The 15,807-nt window shown below is 45.8% G+C and overlaps 1 protein-coding gene across 1 annotated transcript; it reads right to left on the reverse strand.

Moving 5' to 3' along the window:
- Positions 1-2,478: 2,478 nt before the first annotated feature.
- Positions 2,479-12,064, reverse strand: LOC126996268 (mucin-3A-like). The gene is made up of 4 exons (XM_050856644.1): positions 11,998-12,064; positions 3,522-4,014; positions 2,799-3,342; positions 2,479-2,748 (listed from the first exon to the last, which is right to left on the reverse strand). The coding sequence occupies exons 1-4, from the start codon at positions 12,062-12,064 to the stop codon at positions 2,479-2,481; spliced, it is 1,374 nt and encodes a 457-aa protein (XP_050712601.1).
- Between the last annotated feature and the right edge of the window lie 3,743 nt (positions 12,065-15,807).

A 15,807-nucleotide genomic window follows, 5' to 3' on the forward strand; every position in this document is an offset into this window, starting at 1 on the left:
GTTCCCAGGGAAAATTTAACATGCTGCTTAAGTGCATTGAATGATGTTTCTGTAAATCCAGGCGTAATTTCAACTGAACTGTACCATTTCCACAATGTTCACGGGTGTGGGAGGCAGGTATCAAATGTTTTTCTTACGTACTTGTAAGCACTTGGCAAGTAAAAGTTTAGTGTCAAGGCAAAAGTTTTCAGTGCAGAACTATACAGTACCCTCTCAAGTTTCGAGCTTGCTTCGTTCCGAAGGTATAGCGCTAAATTCGAGAATCGCGAAACTCGAGGTATTGAAAACACTGAAAAAGCACTTATCTGTTCCGACTCGTGGAGTTTTTTTATTTTTTATTTTTTATTATATATTTTTTTTTCATGTCAGCTTTGGTACCGTTAGGCTATCCATCTGGGCCTGACGGTCGGCCTCAAGCCCGGCATGGCGCAGGCAACTGTTTATAGTGGCGCCGTTTTAATTGGCTCATACTGCCCCCTGGAGCTCAATTATTTTCTTCTTTACTCCCTTGTTATATCAAAAACGTACCTTGGAAAAGGAAAGAAACAGGAAGAGAGAACGGGTCGTTTTAAAGCCACATATGAAGTCCTACGATTGGCTGAGCTCTGAAAACACGCTTGTGATTTGCTGCGAGTCCGATGATGTCATCGCTGGCGCTCACCCGGTCAGTGGCCTCGCTGCCTTGGCAGTATCACACTGGCCGTTTTCTTCTAACCGTTGTGGCTACTGGCAACGCCCGTGCGCCCATCCTGGAGCGAGTTGTCGGTTCACTGTAACCTGGTGTCACACTGAGCCCTTTTCTTCCCACCGCGTTGGCGGCAGCTTGGGCAACCGGCAAATCCAAATTTTCCGGGTGTGCGTCACACACGGCCAAGGTCAGTTGCCCGTATCCACATCCACAACGTAAACAAAGCATTTGCCCTGTATCAACATGGTGTCGTCTGCTAAAGTAAGGGCTCTCGCGGCTTGTGCTGTTATTTCCCAAGTTATGGACTTGTTGCTGCAGTTAAATGGAAGGAAAAAGCTGTTGTGGGTGTGGCGTGTCTGTGGTTCCTCCGTGCCAGTACTCATTGTCACCACTGCGCGTGAGCGGCCAACCCACCCATCTATACTCTGATCGAGTAACAAGAAACACACACACACACACACACACACGCACACACACACCAGACTCATCATGAACCATGGCAGATGTTTCTCACAAACAAAAATGGCTTCGCCATTTCCTAGAGTGTGTTAGAACTTATTTGGTGAGTAGTTCATACAAACCAAACATACCCATTGGCAAGAAGAGAGCAGTGTTAAAGACGACTGCTCTCTTCTTGCCAAGAGCTAGGTTTGGTTCATGTGAGCCACTCACCAAATACGTTCTAACACACTCAAGAAATGGTGAAGTCATTTCTGTTTGTCAGAAGTATCTGCAATGGTTCCTAATGAGTCTGGTATGTGCATGCATGTGTGTGTGTGTGTGTGTTTGTTGTTATTTGCTCCATGTGTTTATGTGGTTGAGTCAAGATGGGTGGGTCGGCCGTGCACACGCAGTGGTGACAATGAGAACTGGCACGGAGGAACCACAGGCATGCCACACCCACAACAGTTTTTCCTTCCATTTAACTTCAGCAACAAGTCCACAACTTGGGTAATGGCAGCACAAGCCGCGACAGCCCTTACTTTAGCAGACAATGCCATGTTGACACAGGGCAAGTGCTTTGTTTACGTTGTGGATGTGGATACGGGTAACCGGCCTTGGCTGTGTGTGACGCACACCCGGAAAAGTTGGAGTTGCCGGTTGCCCTAGCTGGCGCCAACTCGGTGGGAAGAAAAAAGCCCTGTGTGACACCAGCTTACGGAACTCGCTCCCGGTTGGGCGTACGGGCGTTGCCCGTAGCCCCAACGGTTGGACGAAAACGGCCATTGTGACACCGCCTTAAGGCAGTGAAGCCGCTGATAGGGTGAGCGTCGGCGATGACGTCATCGGACTCCTAGCTAATCATAAGCGAGATTTCAGAAATGTCAGCCAATCGTAAGGCAGCTGCCTTCAACTGCGGCCTCAAAACGACCCGTTCTCTCTCTCTCTCTCTCTCTCTCTCTCTCTCTCTCTCTCTCTCTCTCTCCATAGCCACAATGTTTGAAGGAAAACGTCCAGTGTGATACTATCTTTAAAGGTAGCGTGCGTGACGCCGATGGTAAGTAGACATGACCCGTACGTGTTAAAGCAGCGCGAAACTCGGGGTGATAATGCGCGAAAGTCAGGATGGCAAGAATTTAGGACTAACAGCAAAACTCGTGGATCGCGAAACTCGAGAGGGTACTGTAGTGGGTGGGTAGCGGACTACCACAATTTTTCTTTATTTGTCTCTGCACAAGATCACTCACCCTGCTGGCCCAAGACTCTAAAACAGACAAACTGTTTTCACCTGAAAAAAAAAAAAATCTTTCAGTTAAGTAGTCACTGAACACCAATCAGCGTTTTTAGCTTTAATTCGTTGGGTTTTCTGCTGTAAAACTTTTACTTTCTTTCTTGCCACCCTGAGCTTTGCTCCACATTTCTCCAGTTTTCTCTTCAGATCTTTTGTGGGTGACTCTGATGTAGGTAGTGCACTGGCGGGAGAGGGGGGCACTGCAGGCACTGGTGTGGGTGTTGCACTGGCGGGCAAAGGAGAGGGGGGCTCTGCGGGCACTGGTGTGGGTGTTGCACTGGCGGGCAAAGGAGAGGGGGGCACTGCGGGCACTGGTGTGGGTGTTGCACTGGCGGGCAAAGGAGAGGGGGGCACTGCGGGCACAGGTATGGGTGTTGCACTGGCGGACAAAGGAGAGGGGGCACTGCGGGCACTGGTGTGGGTGTTGCACTGGCGGGCAAAGGAGAGGGGGGCTCTGTGGGCACTAATGTGGGTGTTGCACTGGCAGGCAAAGGAGAGGAGGGCACTGCGGGCACTGGTGTGGGTGTTGCACTGGCGGGCAAAGGAGAGGGGGGATCTGTGGGCACTAATGTGGGTGTTGCACTGGCGGGCAAAGGAGAGCGGGGCACTGTGGGCACTGGTATGGGTGTTGCATTGGTGGGCCAAGGAGAGGGGGGCTCTATGGGCACTGGTGTGGGTGTTGCATTGGTGGGCAAAGGAGAGGAGGGCACTGCGGGCACTGGTGTGGGTGTTGCATGGACGTTCAGTGGAGAGGAGGGCACTGCGGGCACTGGTGTGAGTGTTGCATGGACGTACAGAGGAGAGGAGGGCACTGCAGGCACTGGTGTGGGTGTTACACGGACGTACAGAGGAGAGGAGGGCACTGCGGGCACTGGTGTGAGTGTCGCACGGACGTACAGAGGAGAGGAGGGCACTGCGGGCACTGGTGTGGGTGTTACATGGACGTGCAGAGGAGAGGAGAGCACTGCAGGCACTGGTGTGGGTGTTACATGGACGTACAGAGGAGAGGAGGGCACTGCAGGCACTGGTGTGAGTGTTGCATGGACATACAGAGGAGAGGAGGACACTGCGGGCACTGGTGTGAGTGTTGCATGGACGTACAGAGGAGAGGAGGGCACTGCGGGCACTGGTGTGGGTGTTGCATGGACATACAGAGGAGAGGAGGGCACTGCGGGCACTGGTGTGGGTGTTGCATGGACGTACAGAGGAGAGGAGAGCACTACGGGCACTGGTGTGGGTGTTGCATGGACATACAGAGGAGAGGAGGGCACTGCGGGCACTGGTGTGGGTGTTGCATGGACATACAGAGGAGAGGAGGGCACTGCGGGCACTGGTGTGGGTGTTGCATGGTCATACAGAGGAGAGGAGGGCACTGCGGGCACTGGTGTGGGTGTTGCATGGTCATACAGAGGAGAGGAGGGCACTGCGGGCACTGGTGTGGGTGTTGCATGGTCATACAGAGGAGAGGAGGGCACTGCGGGCACTGGTGTGGGTGGTGCACTGATGGACTTTTCACTTCCTGGAAAGGGGAATATACTTGGCACAGCATTGTCTTGTATTTTCACACGACACAGGGACTGGGCAATGTCAATGTCTTCTGGGGCAAAATGTTTGGAGCAAAGACATGCCTTTTTGCCTGGTGTGTAGTTGTTTCTTTGCAGCGCAGGGATCCATTTTTCCCTTCTGCATGGGTCCTTCGGAAGCCTGCAAAAAAAAGTAGCCTTAAATTGTAATATTTCCATTCGGTTGAACATGTCCTGTGTGCCATAACACATATTGTCAGGTTCTGCTGCCTGGTTTGCAAGAAATTTCCCCGGCATGCGGCAACAGGAATTCCCTGCCGTTTATGACAGATTGCACTATGTCCTTTAATAATGTACAATTAAATAAATTAAAAAAAAACTGAATAATCAGATACTTATCTGTGAAAAGAGATGGATGGATCAGACTTCTGGGCATTATTTTCCTTGCACCCAAATGCAATGCATCTGGTAGGTATTGAAAATGAAGCCAACACAGACACGGACACACAAGAACGCTTGCTCTGACTGCTGCTTGTGCTACACTAGACAAAATTACTCCCGTTCTTATACCTGACGCACGCTTATACCTGACACGCCCTGATGAAATCTTCCACATTAAGGGATTAGTGATCTCACCTGACCTCCTGACCTCGTCTTACACACCCTCCCACCAAGCCCATGCCATTACTGGATATTGTCTGATTTGTGAAAAGGTTGGAGCAATGAGCCTCCACCCTTATGCACATCATGCATTAATACATTACTTTCAAGTGTTTGGTCAGATTGCTGGTGATGTAAGGTCAGACAAGTTGATGGTAATGACTGCTGTAAGATAGATCTGAACCTCAGTAGGAGACATAAACAGTAGTTTCATTATCTCTTCGTACACCAGTCTGTGAATCAGCTTCTTAATTTATTACTGTAAATATTCTGTAACAGGTAAGAAACTACTGTACAGGATATCCAAGAAGCGTGGTAATGTATTCATGATCACCAAGAAATGCGGTGAGGACAATTCATCACCAAGATGTGTGGTCTCCTTTACAAATACAAGTTAGAAAATTGTAAGCGGCAAGCATGTACTGCCAGTCTGCCACACAAACCCTTACGAAATGTCACAAGAGGACACGTGGTCTGGCCGGCCGCTCATGGAAGTACATCCATTTGGCCACTCCTCCTCGGCTTGAACAATATGGCCGACTGACAGTTTAGTGGCTTCAAACCCCAAGACTCTATACCCCCCCTGGCTACAGCCAACCGTAACTCATATTCTCTCTCTCTCTCTCTCTCTCTCTCTCTCTCTCAAAGGAGGAGGAGGAGGAGGAGGAGGAATTGAAGTAGAATGAGTGGAATAAGTGCAAGGAAAAAAGTGGAATGAGAAGGGAAATTGTGTGGAAAAGAGGAATTTAAATAGAATGAGTGAAATGAGTGCAAGGGAAAAAAGTGGAATGAGAAAGGAAATTGAATGGAAAGAAGGAATTGGAGTAGAATGAGTGGAATGAGTGCAAGGGAAAAAGTGGAATGAAAAGGGAAATTACCCGTAACTCATATTCTCTCTCTCCCACCATCAGTGGTCCAGTGTAACATGATTGACTCCTTCAAAAAAAAGCTTGACCGTCACTTCCTTCAACTTAATATCAACTAGAGTAGAAATGCAACGTTTTGGAGCCTTCTGATTAATGTAAAATCACTTAGGTTTAAGGACAGACCACCTAGTCTAGACCATGGGGTCTGTGTGGTCTGATTTTCTATGTAAATCTCTCTCTCTCTCTCTCTCTCTCTCTCTCTCTCTCTCTCTCTCTCTCTCTCTCTCTCTCTCTCTCTGCATCTAAGAGAGAGAGAGAGAGACATTGTCAAGGTCACTTGCTGCAGACACAGCTACAACCATGGAAACTATAGTCTCTCTCTCTCTCTCTCTCTCTCTCTCTCTCTCTCTCTCTCTCTCTCTCTCTTGCGACAAGGCATCGTCCCTTCGGATTGGAAAAAGGCTAACATGACACCGATTTTTAAGAAAGGAGACAAAATAATACCAGGTAACTACCGACCCATTAGTCTAACTTCAATTGTAGGTAAGCTACTCGAGAGCATAATTAGAGACAAAATTGTGAGTGACCTCGAAAGCCACTCATTAATTGGGGATTCACAACATGGCTTCCGTAACAAAAGATCCTGCCTGTCAAACCTACTGACCTTTTATAATGATCTCTTCTCAATTTATGACGTAACCAAATCAGTGGACGTAGTCTATCTTGATTTCCAGAAAGCGTTTGATAAAGTCCCACATCATAAATTACTTTATAAATTAAAGCAAATAGGCATTGATGGTCAAGTAAACCAATGGATTGCGAATTGGTTGAGCAACAGACAACAAAGAGTTGTGGTTGACGGATTTAACTCAGAGTGGGCTCCGGTCACTAGTGGCGTCTCTCAGGGCTCGGTTCTTGGCCCAGTGCTCTTCATTATTTACATCTACGACGTGGATGTTGGACTCGATAATCGCATTAGTAATTTTGCAGACGACACAAAGATTGGTAACTCGGTTCTCACTGACGAAGACAGGCAAAGCCTCCAAGAGGATTTGCACAAAATTTCAGCTTGGTCAGATAAATGGGAGATGCCTTTTAACTTAGACAAGTGCCAGGTCCTTCAAGTTGGAACAAAAAATAAGTTCGATTACGAAATATGCGGCATTAAACTCACAAGCGTTCAATGCGTTAAGGACCTGGGGATTAAAATCGCGTCAAACCTCAAATTCTCACATCAATGCATCGATGCAGCAAATAAAGCGAACAGAATGTTGGGCTTCATTAAAAGAAACTTTTTATTCAAGAATAAAGATGTAATACTTCTGCTCTACAATAGTTTAGTCAGACCCCACTTGGAATATGCAGTACAGTTTTGGTCTCCCCACCATGCAAAGGACATTGCTAAACTAAAAGATGTTCAGCGTCGAGCAACAAAAATGATCCCTTCCTTGTGCAACAAATCCTACGAAGAAAGGCTTTCCACCCTTAACATGTTCTCTCTTGAGAAACGTCGCCTCCGAGGAAAACTGATCGAATGTTTTAAAATACTTAATGGTTTCACGAATGTAGACAGAACAAAATTGTTTATGATCGATGACACTTTGCGAATGAGGAACAATGGCACAAAACTCAAATGTAGACAAGTAAATTCAGACAGCACCAAATTTTTCTTCACCAACGCTAGAAAAGCGAGAATGGAATAAGCTCCCACCATCAGTGGTCCAGTGTAGCACGATTGACTCCTTTAAAAACAAGCTCGACCGTCACTTCCTTGAACTTAATATTAACTAGAGTAGAAAAGCAACGTTTTGGAGCCATCTGATTAATGTAAAATCACTTAGGTTTAAGGACAGACCACCTAGTCTGGACCATGGGGTATGTGTAGTCTGATTTTCTATGTAAATCTATCTATGTAAATCTGCATCTAAGAGAGAGAGAGAGAGAGAGAGAGAGAGAGAGAGAGAGAGAGAGAGAGAGAGAGAGAGAGAGAGAGAGAGAGAGAGAGAGAGAGAGATTGGTCATAGGAAAAGAAAAAGACGAAGAGGAGCTACTCGTCGAGTAACACAAATGACACAATATATGTTGGAGGAGGGAGGGAGAGAGCGAGGCTGGAAAGGAAGAGGGGCAGGGAGTGGGGGCAGAGAGGGGAGGTGGGGAGGCAGCAGCCAATCAGGAGATATCACGCGTGACGTCACTGCAGGGGGTGGGGCTAACCTCCGTGGGACAAAAACCTAACAACCTTTCGTAAATATGTGCCTGGGCAGAGCTTAGAGGCATTGCGCGGGCAATTTGAACGACTTTTGGCGTGTTTACCTAGTTGTGATTTACAGGAACGGAGCTATGCTCGTGCTGTCCCCTCTTTCCAACTAATACTTCCGTCTAATTTAGCCTTAAATGCACTTATTGACTTAGCGTGTATAACTTCCCTCTCTAGCCCATTCCAGACCCCCACACATCTCTGCGGGAAGCTGTTCTTCTTCATGTCTCTTCTACAAATTCCTTTTCTCAACAATTTTCCATTTACTCTTTTAAGTTTCTCTTTTCTCTTATCAAAAGGTTATCTCTATCCAATTTCTCTAGACTGGTGGTTCCCAAACTGGGGGTAAATTACCCCTTGGGGGTAATATAACAATTTTTTGGGGGTAATGGAGGGGTGACAAAAAAAAGTGAAGAATTCGGGAAATCAAGCAATTCAAACATGCAACTCCACTCATCCCACTGACTGATGGTAATATTGTTCTTGATGTCATTGGCAATAGTAATTAGAGATGTAAAATGATCAAAGACATTATATAAAAAAATATCTCTAGTGTTTTAATTTAGCTATATACATGAATATTGACAACTTGCATGTTAAATTGGGTAACAAGATGAAAAAGTTAGACAAGAAGAAAGAAGAAAATAACCTTGGAGTGATGATCACAGAAAATTTGTCTCCAGAAAGACATGTGAATAAAATATCAACTGAAACATACAACCTGCTGAGGAACATCAGAGCAGCGTTCACATACCTTGATGAGGACGTGGTAAGGAAATTAATTGTGACCTTGATACACCCTAGACTAGAAGATGTATCAGTGGCTTGGTCGCCATCACTTAAGAAACACGTTAGAAAACTGGAGAGGATATAGAGAGCGGCAACAAAAATGGCACCTAGTCTGAGCGACCTGCCTAATGAAAATAGATTGCTGAGGCTGAACCTCCCTACATTGGAAATTAGAAGAGAAAGATTGCTTGTGAGAGCAATGGCTGCTTTAGACGTACTGATGAAGAGAACACGTGGAGCCGTCTCACAGAGTAGAGTTGCCAGATTGCGCCATTGTTTATTTCCCTTCCTTCGGGTGATGAATGGTCTAGAGTCTAGACCATTCATCACCCTATACACTGCTATTAAATCTCCTCTTTCTCTTCTAATTTCCAATGTAGGGAGGTTCAGCCTCAGCAATCTATTTTCATTAGGCAGGTCGCTCAGACTAGGTGCCATTTTTGTTGCCGCTCTCTGTATCCTCTCCAGTTTTTTAACATGTTTCTTAAGTGATGGCGACCAAGCCACTGATACATCTTCTAGTCTAGGGTGTATCAAGGTCACAATTTATTTCCTTACCATGTCCTCATCAAGGTATGTGAACGCTGCTCTGATGTTCCTCAGCAGGTTGTATGTCTCAGCTGATATTTTATTCACATGTCTTTCTGGAGACAAATTTTCTGTGATCATCACTCCAAGGTTATTTTCTTCTTTCTTCTTGTCTAACTTATCCCTACCCAACTTATAATGTCCCTCTACTCTCATTCCACTCTTTCCAAATTTAATAACACTGCACTTTTTGGTATGAAATTCCATTTCCCACTTCCTGCTCCACTCCCACACTCTGTCCAGGTCTCTCTGGAGCAACAAGCAGTCCTCCTCTTTTTCCACTCTTCTCATTATCTAGTATCATCAGCAAACAGACTCATATATATTTACGGGTTTGCCTGCTCACCCTAATCAAGGGAGTGGCCTAGAAAAGATGGCCAAAAAAATCTGTTCCTCATTTCATTGCGTCAGCGGACCACAGCCATCTCGACATCCCCTTTTCCAGTGGTACCGAAAGAAAAAGCAACTTATTTACACTCACTTCTTGGAATGTATGCATTCTACTGGACTTAGACCAAACCCGTGCTTGGAGACACTGCCTCACCTTGGAACTCGCCAAATAGGGGGGTCGTCTAATATGCGAGAATATGGGCGGTTCAAAGCCTCGCATATCGCAAATTCGCATATTAGGAACCTTAAAAAGCATGTAAATAATGGTATATGGGCGGTCAGCCACATTTTTTTAACTTAGTTTCCAATGTAATAAACTGCTTTTTCGAGTTCTTTGGAGGCGCCATAATAACAACAGCAACAACAATAGCCCACAGGCTAGCTTGCACACAGCACAGACACAGCTTGTGAGAGCAATGGCTGCTTTAGACGTACTGATGAAGAGAACACGTGGAGCCGTCTCACAGAGTAGAGTTGCCAGATTGCGCCATTGTTTATTTCCCTTCCTTCGGGAAGTGAGTAACAGCAAGTTCATTATTTGGTAGGAAATGGATGTTAGCGAAGTCGGGAACATGAAATGAATGAAAAAAAAAACTGCTTTAGACGTACTGATGAAGAGAACACGTGGAGCCGTCTCACAGAGTAGAGTTGCCAGATTGCGCCATTGTTTATTTCCCTTCCTTCGGGAAGTGAGTAACAGCAAGTTCATTATTTGGTAGGAAATGGATGTTAGCGAAGTCGGGAACATGAAATAAATGAAAAAATTTTTTTTACTACCAAGTCAAGTCACCGCTCCCACGTGCTCCATCCCCCAAGGGGGGGAGGGAGGGAGGAAGGAGGTCGCATATGAGGTGGTTCGCATATCCCAAGTTCGCATATCAGGCGACCCCCCTACAACATTAACATTGCTGCTCTAAGCAAGACAAGACTCTTTGGTAAGGACTCCTTTGATGAAGTCAGTGCAAGCTATACCTTCTGGAGAGGCTTACCTAAAGGACAGCCCAGGATGTATGGAGTAGTGTTTGTAATCAAAACCAAACTACTGAAACTCATCTTATCTGCCCCTATTGCAGTCAACGAACAACTCATGCCGTGGGCCATGGCGCATCCCTCTCAGCAAAGATTGATTTGCTACCCTGGTAAGCGCCTATGGTCCAACTTCGGTTGCACCAGATGAAACTAAAGACACTTTCTACGAAACCCTCAACAATCTTCTTACAGCTGTACCAGCTGCAGAGAAAATAGTTTTGCTGGGGGACTTCAATGCTAGGGTCTGGCAAAACCATCACACATGGGATGGTGTACTTGGAAAGCATGGGATAGGGAATATAAACGACAATGGCCTAAGGTTACTGTCATTATGCTTACAACTTCAATTAGTCATAACAAACTCCCTATTTAAACTCAACACAAAATACAAGACCTCATTAGATGCATCCCCGCTCTAGACACTGGCACCTGCTGGATTATGTTATCACTCGCCAGCGCGACCAAAGAGACATGCATTAGACCAGGGCAATGTGGGGTGCAGACGGGGACACTGACCATCATCTAATTCGATTTAAATTTGTCATGGGCCTCAGGCCTCCACATCGGCTGCAACCTCCACCCATGCAGCTAAATTGCAAAGCCTTCTCAGAGAGCGAATCAGTGTCCACATTTCACGGCACTCTGGCAGGCATACTTGCTCCCATTGGCTCTAACTCTATAGAAGATCCCAGTGACTTATGGAACCCACTAAAAACTGCTCTCTACCAGTCAGCAGAGCAAACCATTGGCTTTGCAAACAAATGCCATAGGGACTGGTTCGACGATCAAGACCAAAATGTAAAGCGCCTTCTTGAAGACAAGAGGAAAGCCCATATCGATTATCTCTCTAACCCTTCCTCTCTTACCGCACAAGCTAGATGGAGAACATTAGAGCATCCACCCAACGTAAACTCTGCAAGATGGAGAATAATTGCTGGGTCATAGGGTTGCAGAAATCAAACACTTTGCAAATACCAACAATATGCAAGCCCTTTATGAGGCCATCAAGACTATACACAGCCTTCATAGTAGAGGACTGGCCCCCATTCATAGTGCTTATGGTCATCTTAAAGACAAAAGCGAGATCCTAGTTCACTGGGCTCAATATTGTGAAACCTTGATGAACACAAGAAACCCAACTAATGTGGCTATCCTGGATAGACTACCTAGCAGGCCACCTGCTTTATAATTAGACCTCCCACCCACTTTCTTAGAAGTATGCAGAACTATACTCTGTCTCAAGGACAATAAAAGTGTGAGCCCCGATCGGCTGCCTGGCTAGCTGCTGAAGTATGGTGGCTATACAATGACTAAAAAAATCTACCAGATAATACTCAAGATATGGGAGACTGACAGAGTCCCTTCAGACTGGAAAACTGCAACATTGTTACAATCCATAAAAAGAAGGGCGATAAATCTGTTTGTAGCAAATCTATCTGCAGCTGGCTAAGTCCTAACCCGCCTCATGCTATTACGCCTCATCAACCACGTATCAGAACTGGTCCTTCCTGAGTCCCAGTGCAGATTCATGAAGGACCGCATCTCTAGCAATATGATCTCTGCTGCTAGACAAATACAAGACAAATGTAGAGAGCAGAATAAGTGATTGCACATTACCTTCATTGACCTAAAGAAGGCATTTGATACCGTTGACCGCCAAATGCTCCGGCTCAAATCCACCAAGTTTGGTGTCCCACCCAATTTCCTGACACTCCTCAAAGATTTCCACTCAGATATGCAAGCCACTGTCCTATACGAAAAAGAACAGTTCCTTCCCTTTAACGCAGAAGTTGGGGTCAAACAGGGCTGTGTTTTAGCCCCAGTGATATTTAACTTATTCACAGCAGCTGTCGCTCACATTGCCCATCAATCATTCTTGAAATCGATGGTTTTGAGATTCACCATCGTCTCGATGGTAATCTCTTTAATCTACGTCATCTCCAGGCCCATATCAAAGTCTAAAGCACCAAAATATACGAATTACAATATGCAGATGACCTTGCTCTTATAGCGCACACACAGGAGGCATTACAATGGCTCCTTAACATTTTGGTGTCAGTATATACGTAATGATTGGCCTTAAAGTCAGCAAAGAAAAGACTGTAACCATGTATCTGCCCGTTCAACCATGTATCTGCCCGTTCAAAGCTAATGAGTGTTTGCACTCCACCTTGGTTACCCCTGATAATGACGCACACACCATTTGCTCTTTTCCTTCTTTCCTCCCACATACTGTGCCACACGCCAACCTGTCTTGACGGTGGCCACACAGCCTCCCATCAGTCAGGACTTGCTCTCGGCACCTGTGAACGGAGCACGGCCTCTCATAAAAGTGGCTCAGCTTGCCTGCTATCCCTGGGGCGAGGGAGGACAGAGTCTGCCCCCCCAAAAACGCCTTGCGGGTATGACGTCACGGAATACAAAAATACTCGCAAAATAGGCATTCTTGAGACACAAGATTTTAATGGTAAGCCTCTAATATCAAAATAAAGTTACTGGTATTTTAGTTCCATTATAAATATTTGCTGTTCTCCCACAAAAATTAAAAGAAAGCAGATTAACAACTTTTAGTAACAATACACTATGAAATTTTTTTGATGTTACCAGATTGTAGGGGGATAATGGCCACAAGGAGCTCTATGTTTCACAACCCATATCTCTCTCTCTCTCTCTCTCTCTCTCTCTCTCTCTCTCTCTCTCTCTCTCTCTCTCTCTCTCTCTCTCTCTCTCTCTCTCTCTCTCTCTCTCTCTCTCTCTCTCTCTCTCTCTCTCTCTCTCTCTCTCTCTCTCTCTCTCTCTCTCTCCTTTCTCTCTCTCTCTCTCTCTCTCTCTCTCTCTCTCTCTCTCTCTCTCTCTCTCTCTCTCTCTCTCTCTCTCTCTCTCTCAAGCCCCGTTCACACTGTGCCGACTCTGGGCCAAGACAACCCACGACTCTAGGGTACACGAGGTCTTGGGTGTTGATGTGAAAGGGTCGGACATGTCTTGAAAGAGGTCTTGAGACTGCTGTGCCGACGTCATGATGGGAATCTGGAGTCGTGAGGGTTAGCGCAAAAAAGTATTCCATGCTAAACTTTCACGACAAGAGTTGGCAAGAGTCTGGACCAACCGTCACTTCCGGTTGAGGTCTGAGGGAGGTCTGGGGCAGTCGTGACGACTGTCGTCAACAGTCTTGGCTCGTCTTGAGACAGTCGTGACGACTGTCGGGGCCATTTTTCAAATTTTTACCGTTTCCTGTCGGCACAGTCGTCTCTGCTAACTACTTAAGAATGATGAGGGACTGTTGTGACGACAGTCTTCGCCTAATGAAGGACGTTCGTGACGACTGTCGGCTCAGAAATATTGGCTAACACTTCCGCCATCAAGAAATTTGTATTTTTATTTTGCAATCACAAGCACAATAACAACTTCTGGGCATGGTTACGTTTCGCTGGCACAAACGTGGGAGTCACACAGTACGCACGCACTCCTTTTGCCTCGATCTCTCTTTGTGTTGAATGACACAACTAGGGTTGCCACCCTGAGGTGAGAAAAATGCGGAATGCAACATCTCACTCTCCAATACGGAATGGATCCATATTTAAAGGAACGGGTGGCAACCCTAAAATTTCTTGAGCACGTAATAAGTGACAGCCGTAGCACGCTGCTGGTGGAGGCAAGAGGGAGGGGGGAGGGACGTTATGTCGCGTATTTTACACGTATTGTAGGATGAACCTTTGACAAATTTTACGGGCTGGTTTTGTGATTAACGATAAATGCGCTTACTACAGTTTTAAGATAACAATAAATGTATGGTAGTTTATTTTTTTAATGTAGTACATTTTCTTGCCTTTTCCATACATATCTGATGAATGTTTTCTCTCCCATAGGCTATGGCAAAATGCAAAATCAAAGGCAGCATCAACAAGAGGAGGAGCTACTCCTGCAACATCCTACAGCCCAGTCTGGCAGCAGTTATAGGCAGGGCAGAAGAACAAAAGGACTCAGTTCGTCTGAGAGTGAAGACAAGAGAACCTTTGATCCCCAGCAGAGGAGAAGCAGGATGGAGAGCAGTAGTCGTAGTGAAAAAAATATAACCAACTATAAGCACAGCAGAAGAACAAAAGGACTGAGCTCTTCTGAGAGTGAGGATGAGAGAACCTTTGATCCCCAGCAGAGGAGAAGCAGGATGGAGAGCAGTAGTTCTAGTGAAAAAAATATAACCAACTATAAGCACAGCAGAAGAACCAAAGAAGTTGGCTCTTCTGAGAGTGAGGATGAGAGAGTCTTTGATCCTCTGCAGAGGAGAAGCAGGATGAAGAGCAGGAGCTGTAGTGAAAAAAATATAACCAATTATAAGCACAGCAGAAGAACAAAAGGACTCAGCTTTTCTGAGAGTGAGGATGAGAGAACCTTTAATCCCCAGCAGAGGAAAAGCAGGATAGAGAGCAGGAGTTGTAGGGAAAAAAAATTAACAAACAAGGAAAGTTCATACTTTAAGGTAAAAAGACACAAAAATATTTCACAGCAAACTGAGTCAGAGGATTCTGACTCAGAGACATCACTTTTGGCAGGAAACTCGCAGTCACGTTCAGCAGGACAGCCTCGCCATGCTAAGGGAAAGCATCAACATCAAGATCATGCCAAAATGGAGAGATCTGAAGCTACCAAAAGAAGAAAAAAAGGAACTCCAGCTGTGTCTGACCATTCTCAACCAAAGAGAGGACAAAACAGTGTTGCCATCACCTCAAAATCTGAAGAATATAAGGATTGGAAGTTTAAAGTCCTACATGAAGCTCTTGGCAAGGCTCCTCATGCCCACAGTAAGTCTCAGAGGTCTGATGCAGGCTCTTCTTTCTACTCTCCACCCAGTTCAAGACGTGCCATGTATCATCCTCTTCGTAAGAAATGCCGCCTACTGGACCCTGAAGAAATGTGTATGGCGCCTCCCAAGACATCTATATCCCATTCCTCCAAGGACTTACCTAAAAACTTACTTGATCAACAGAGGAAACACCTAAGAGATGGCTCAACAGTAAACACTAAAACCCAAGGGCAACACAAACTTCAAACTGTGGCTGAAAGAAGTAACGCATGTGATGACAGTAACAACCAGGACAGTGTTCGTAAAGATAATGAGGCATCAGGCACCACGTCCAGACATATCCCACTACTAGAAAGTGATACGGATGAGAGCGACCAAGGTACTCTGCCAGATCTGAATTTTAGCATTGCTTCCAGCCCTCATCAGAGTAAGGTTCACAGCACGGAGGAGAAAGAGAAGGAGGACATCTCACAGGAAGAAGATG

Source organism: Eriocheir sinensis, chromosome 9 (genome assembly GCF_024679095.1).
Source record: "Eriocheir sinensis breed Jianghai 21 chromosome 9, ASM2467909v1, whole genome shotgun sequence".
Taxonomy (NCBI): Eukaryota; Metazoa; Arthropoda; class Malacostraca; order Decapoda; family Varunidae; genus Eriocheir; species Eriocheir sinensis.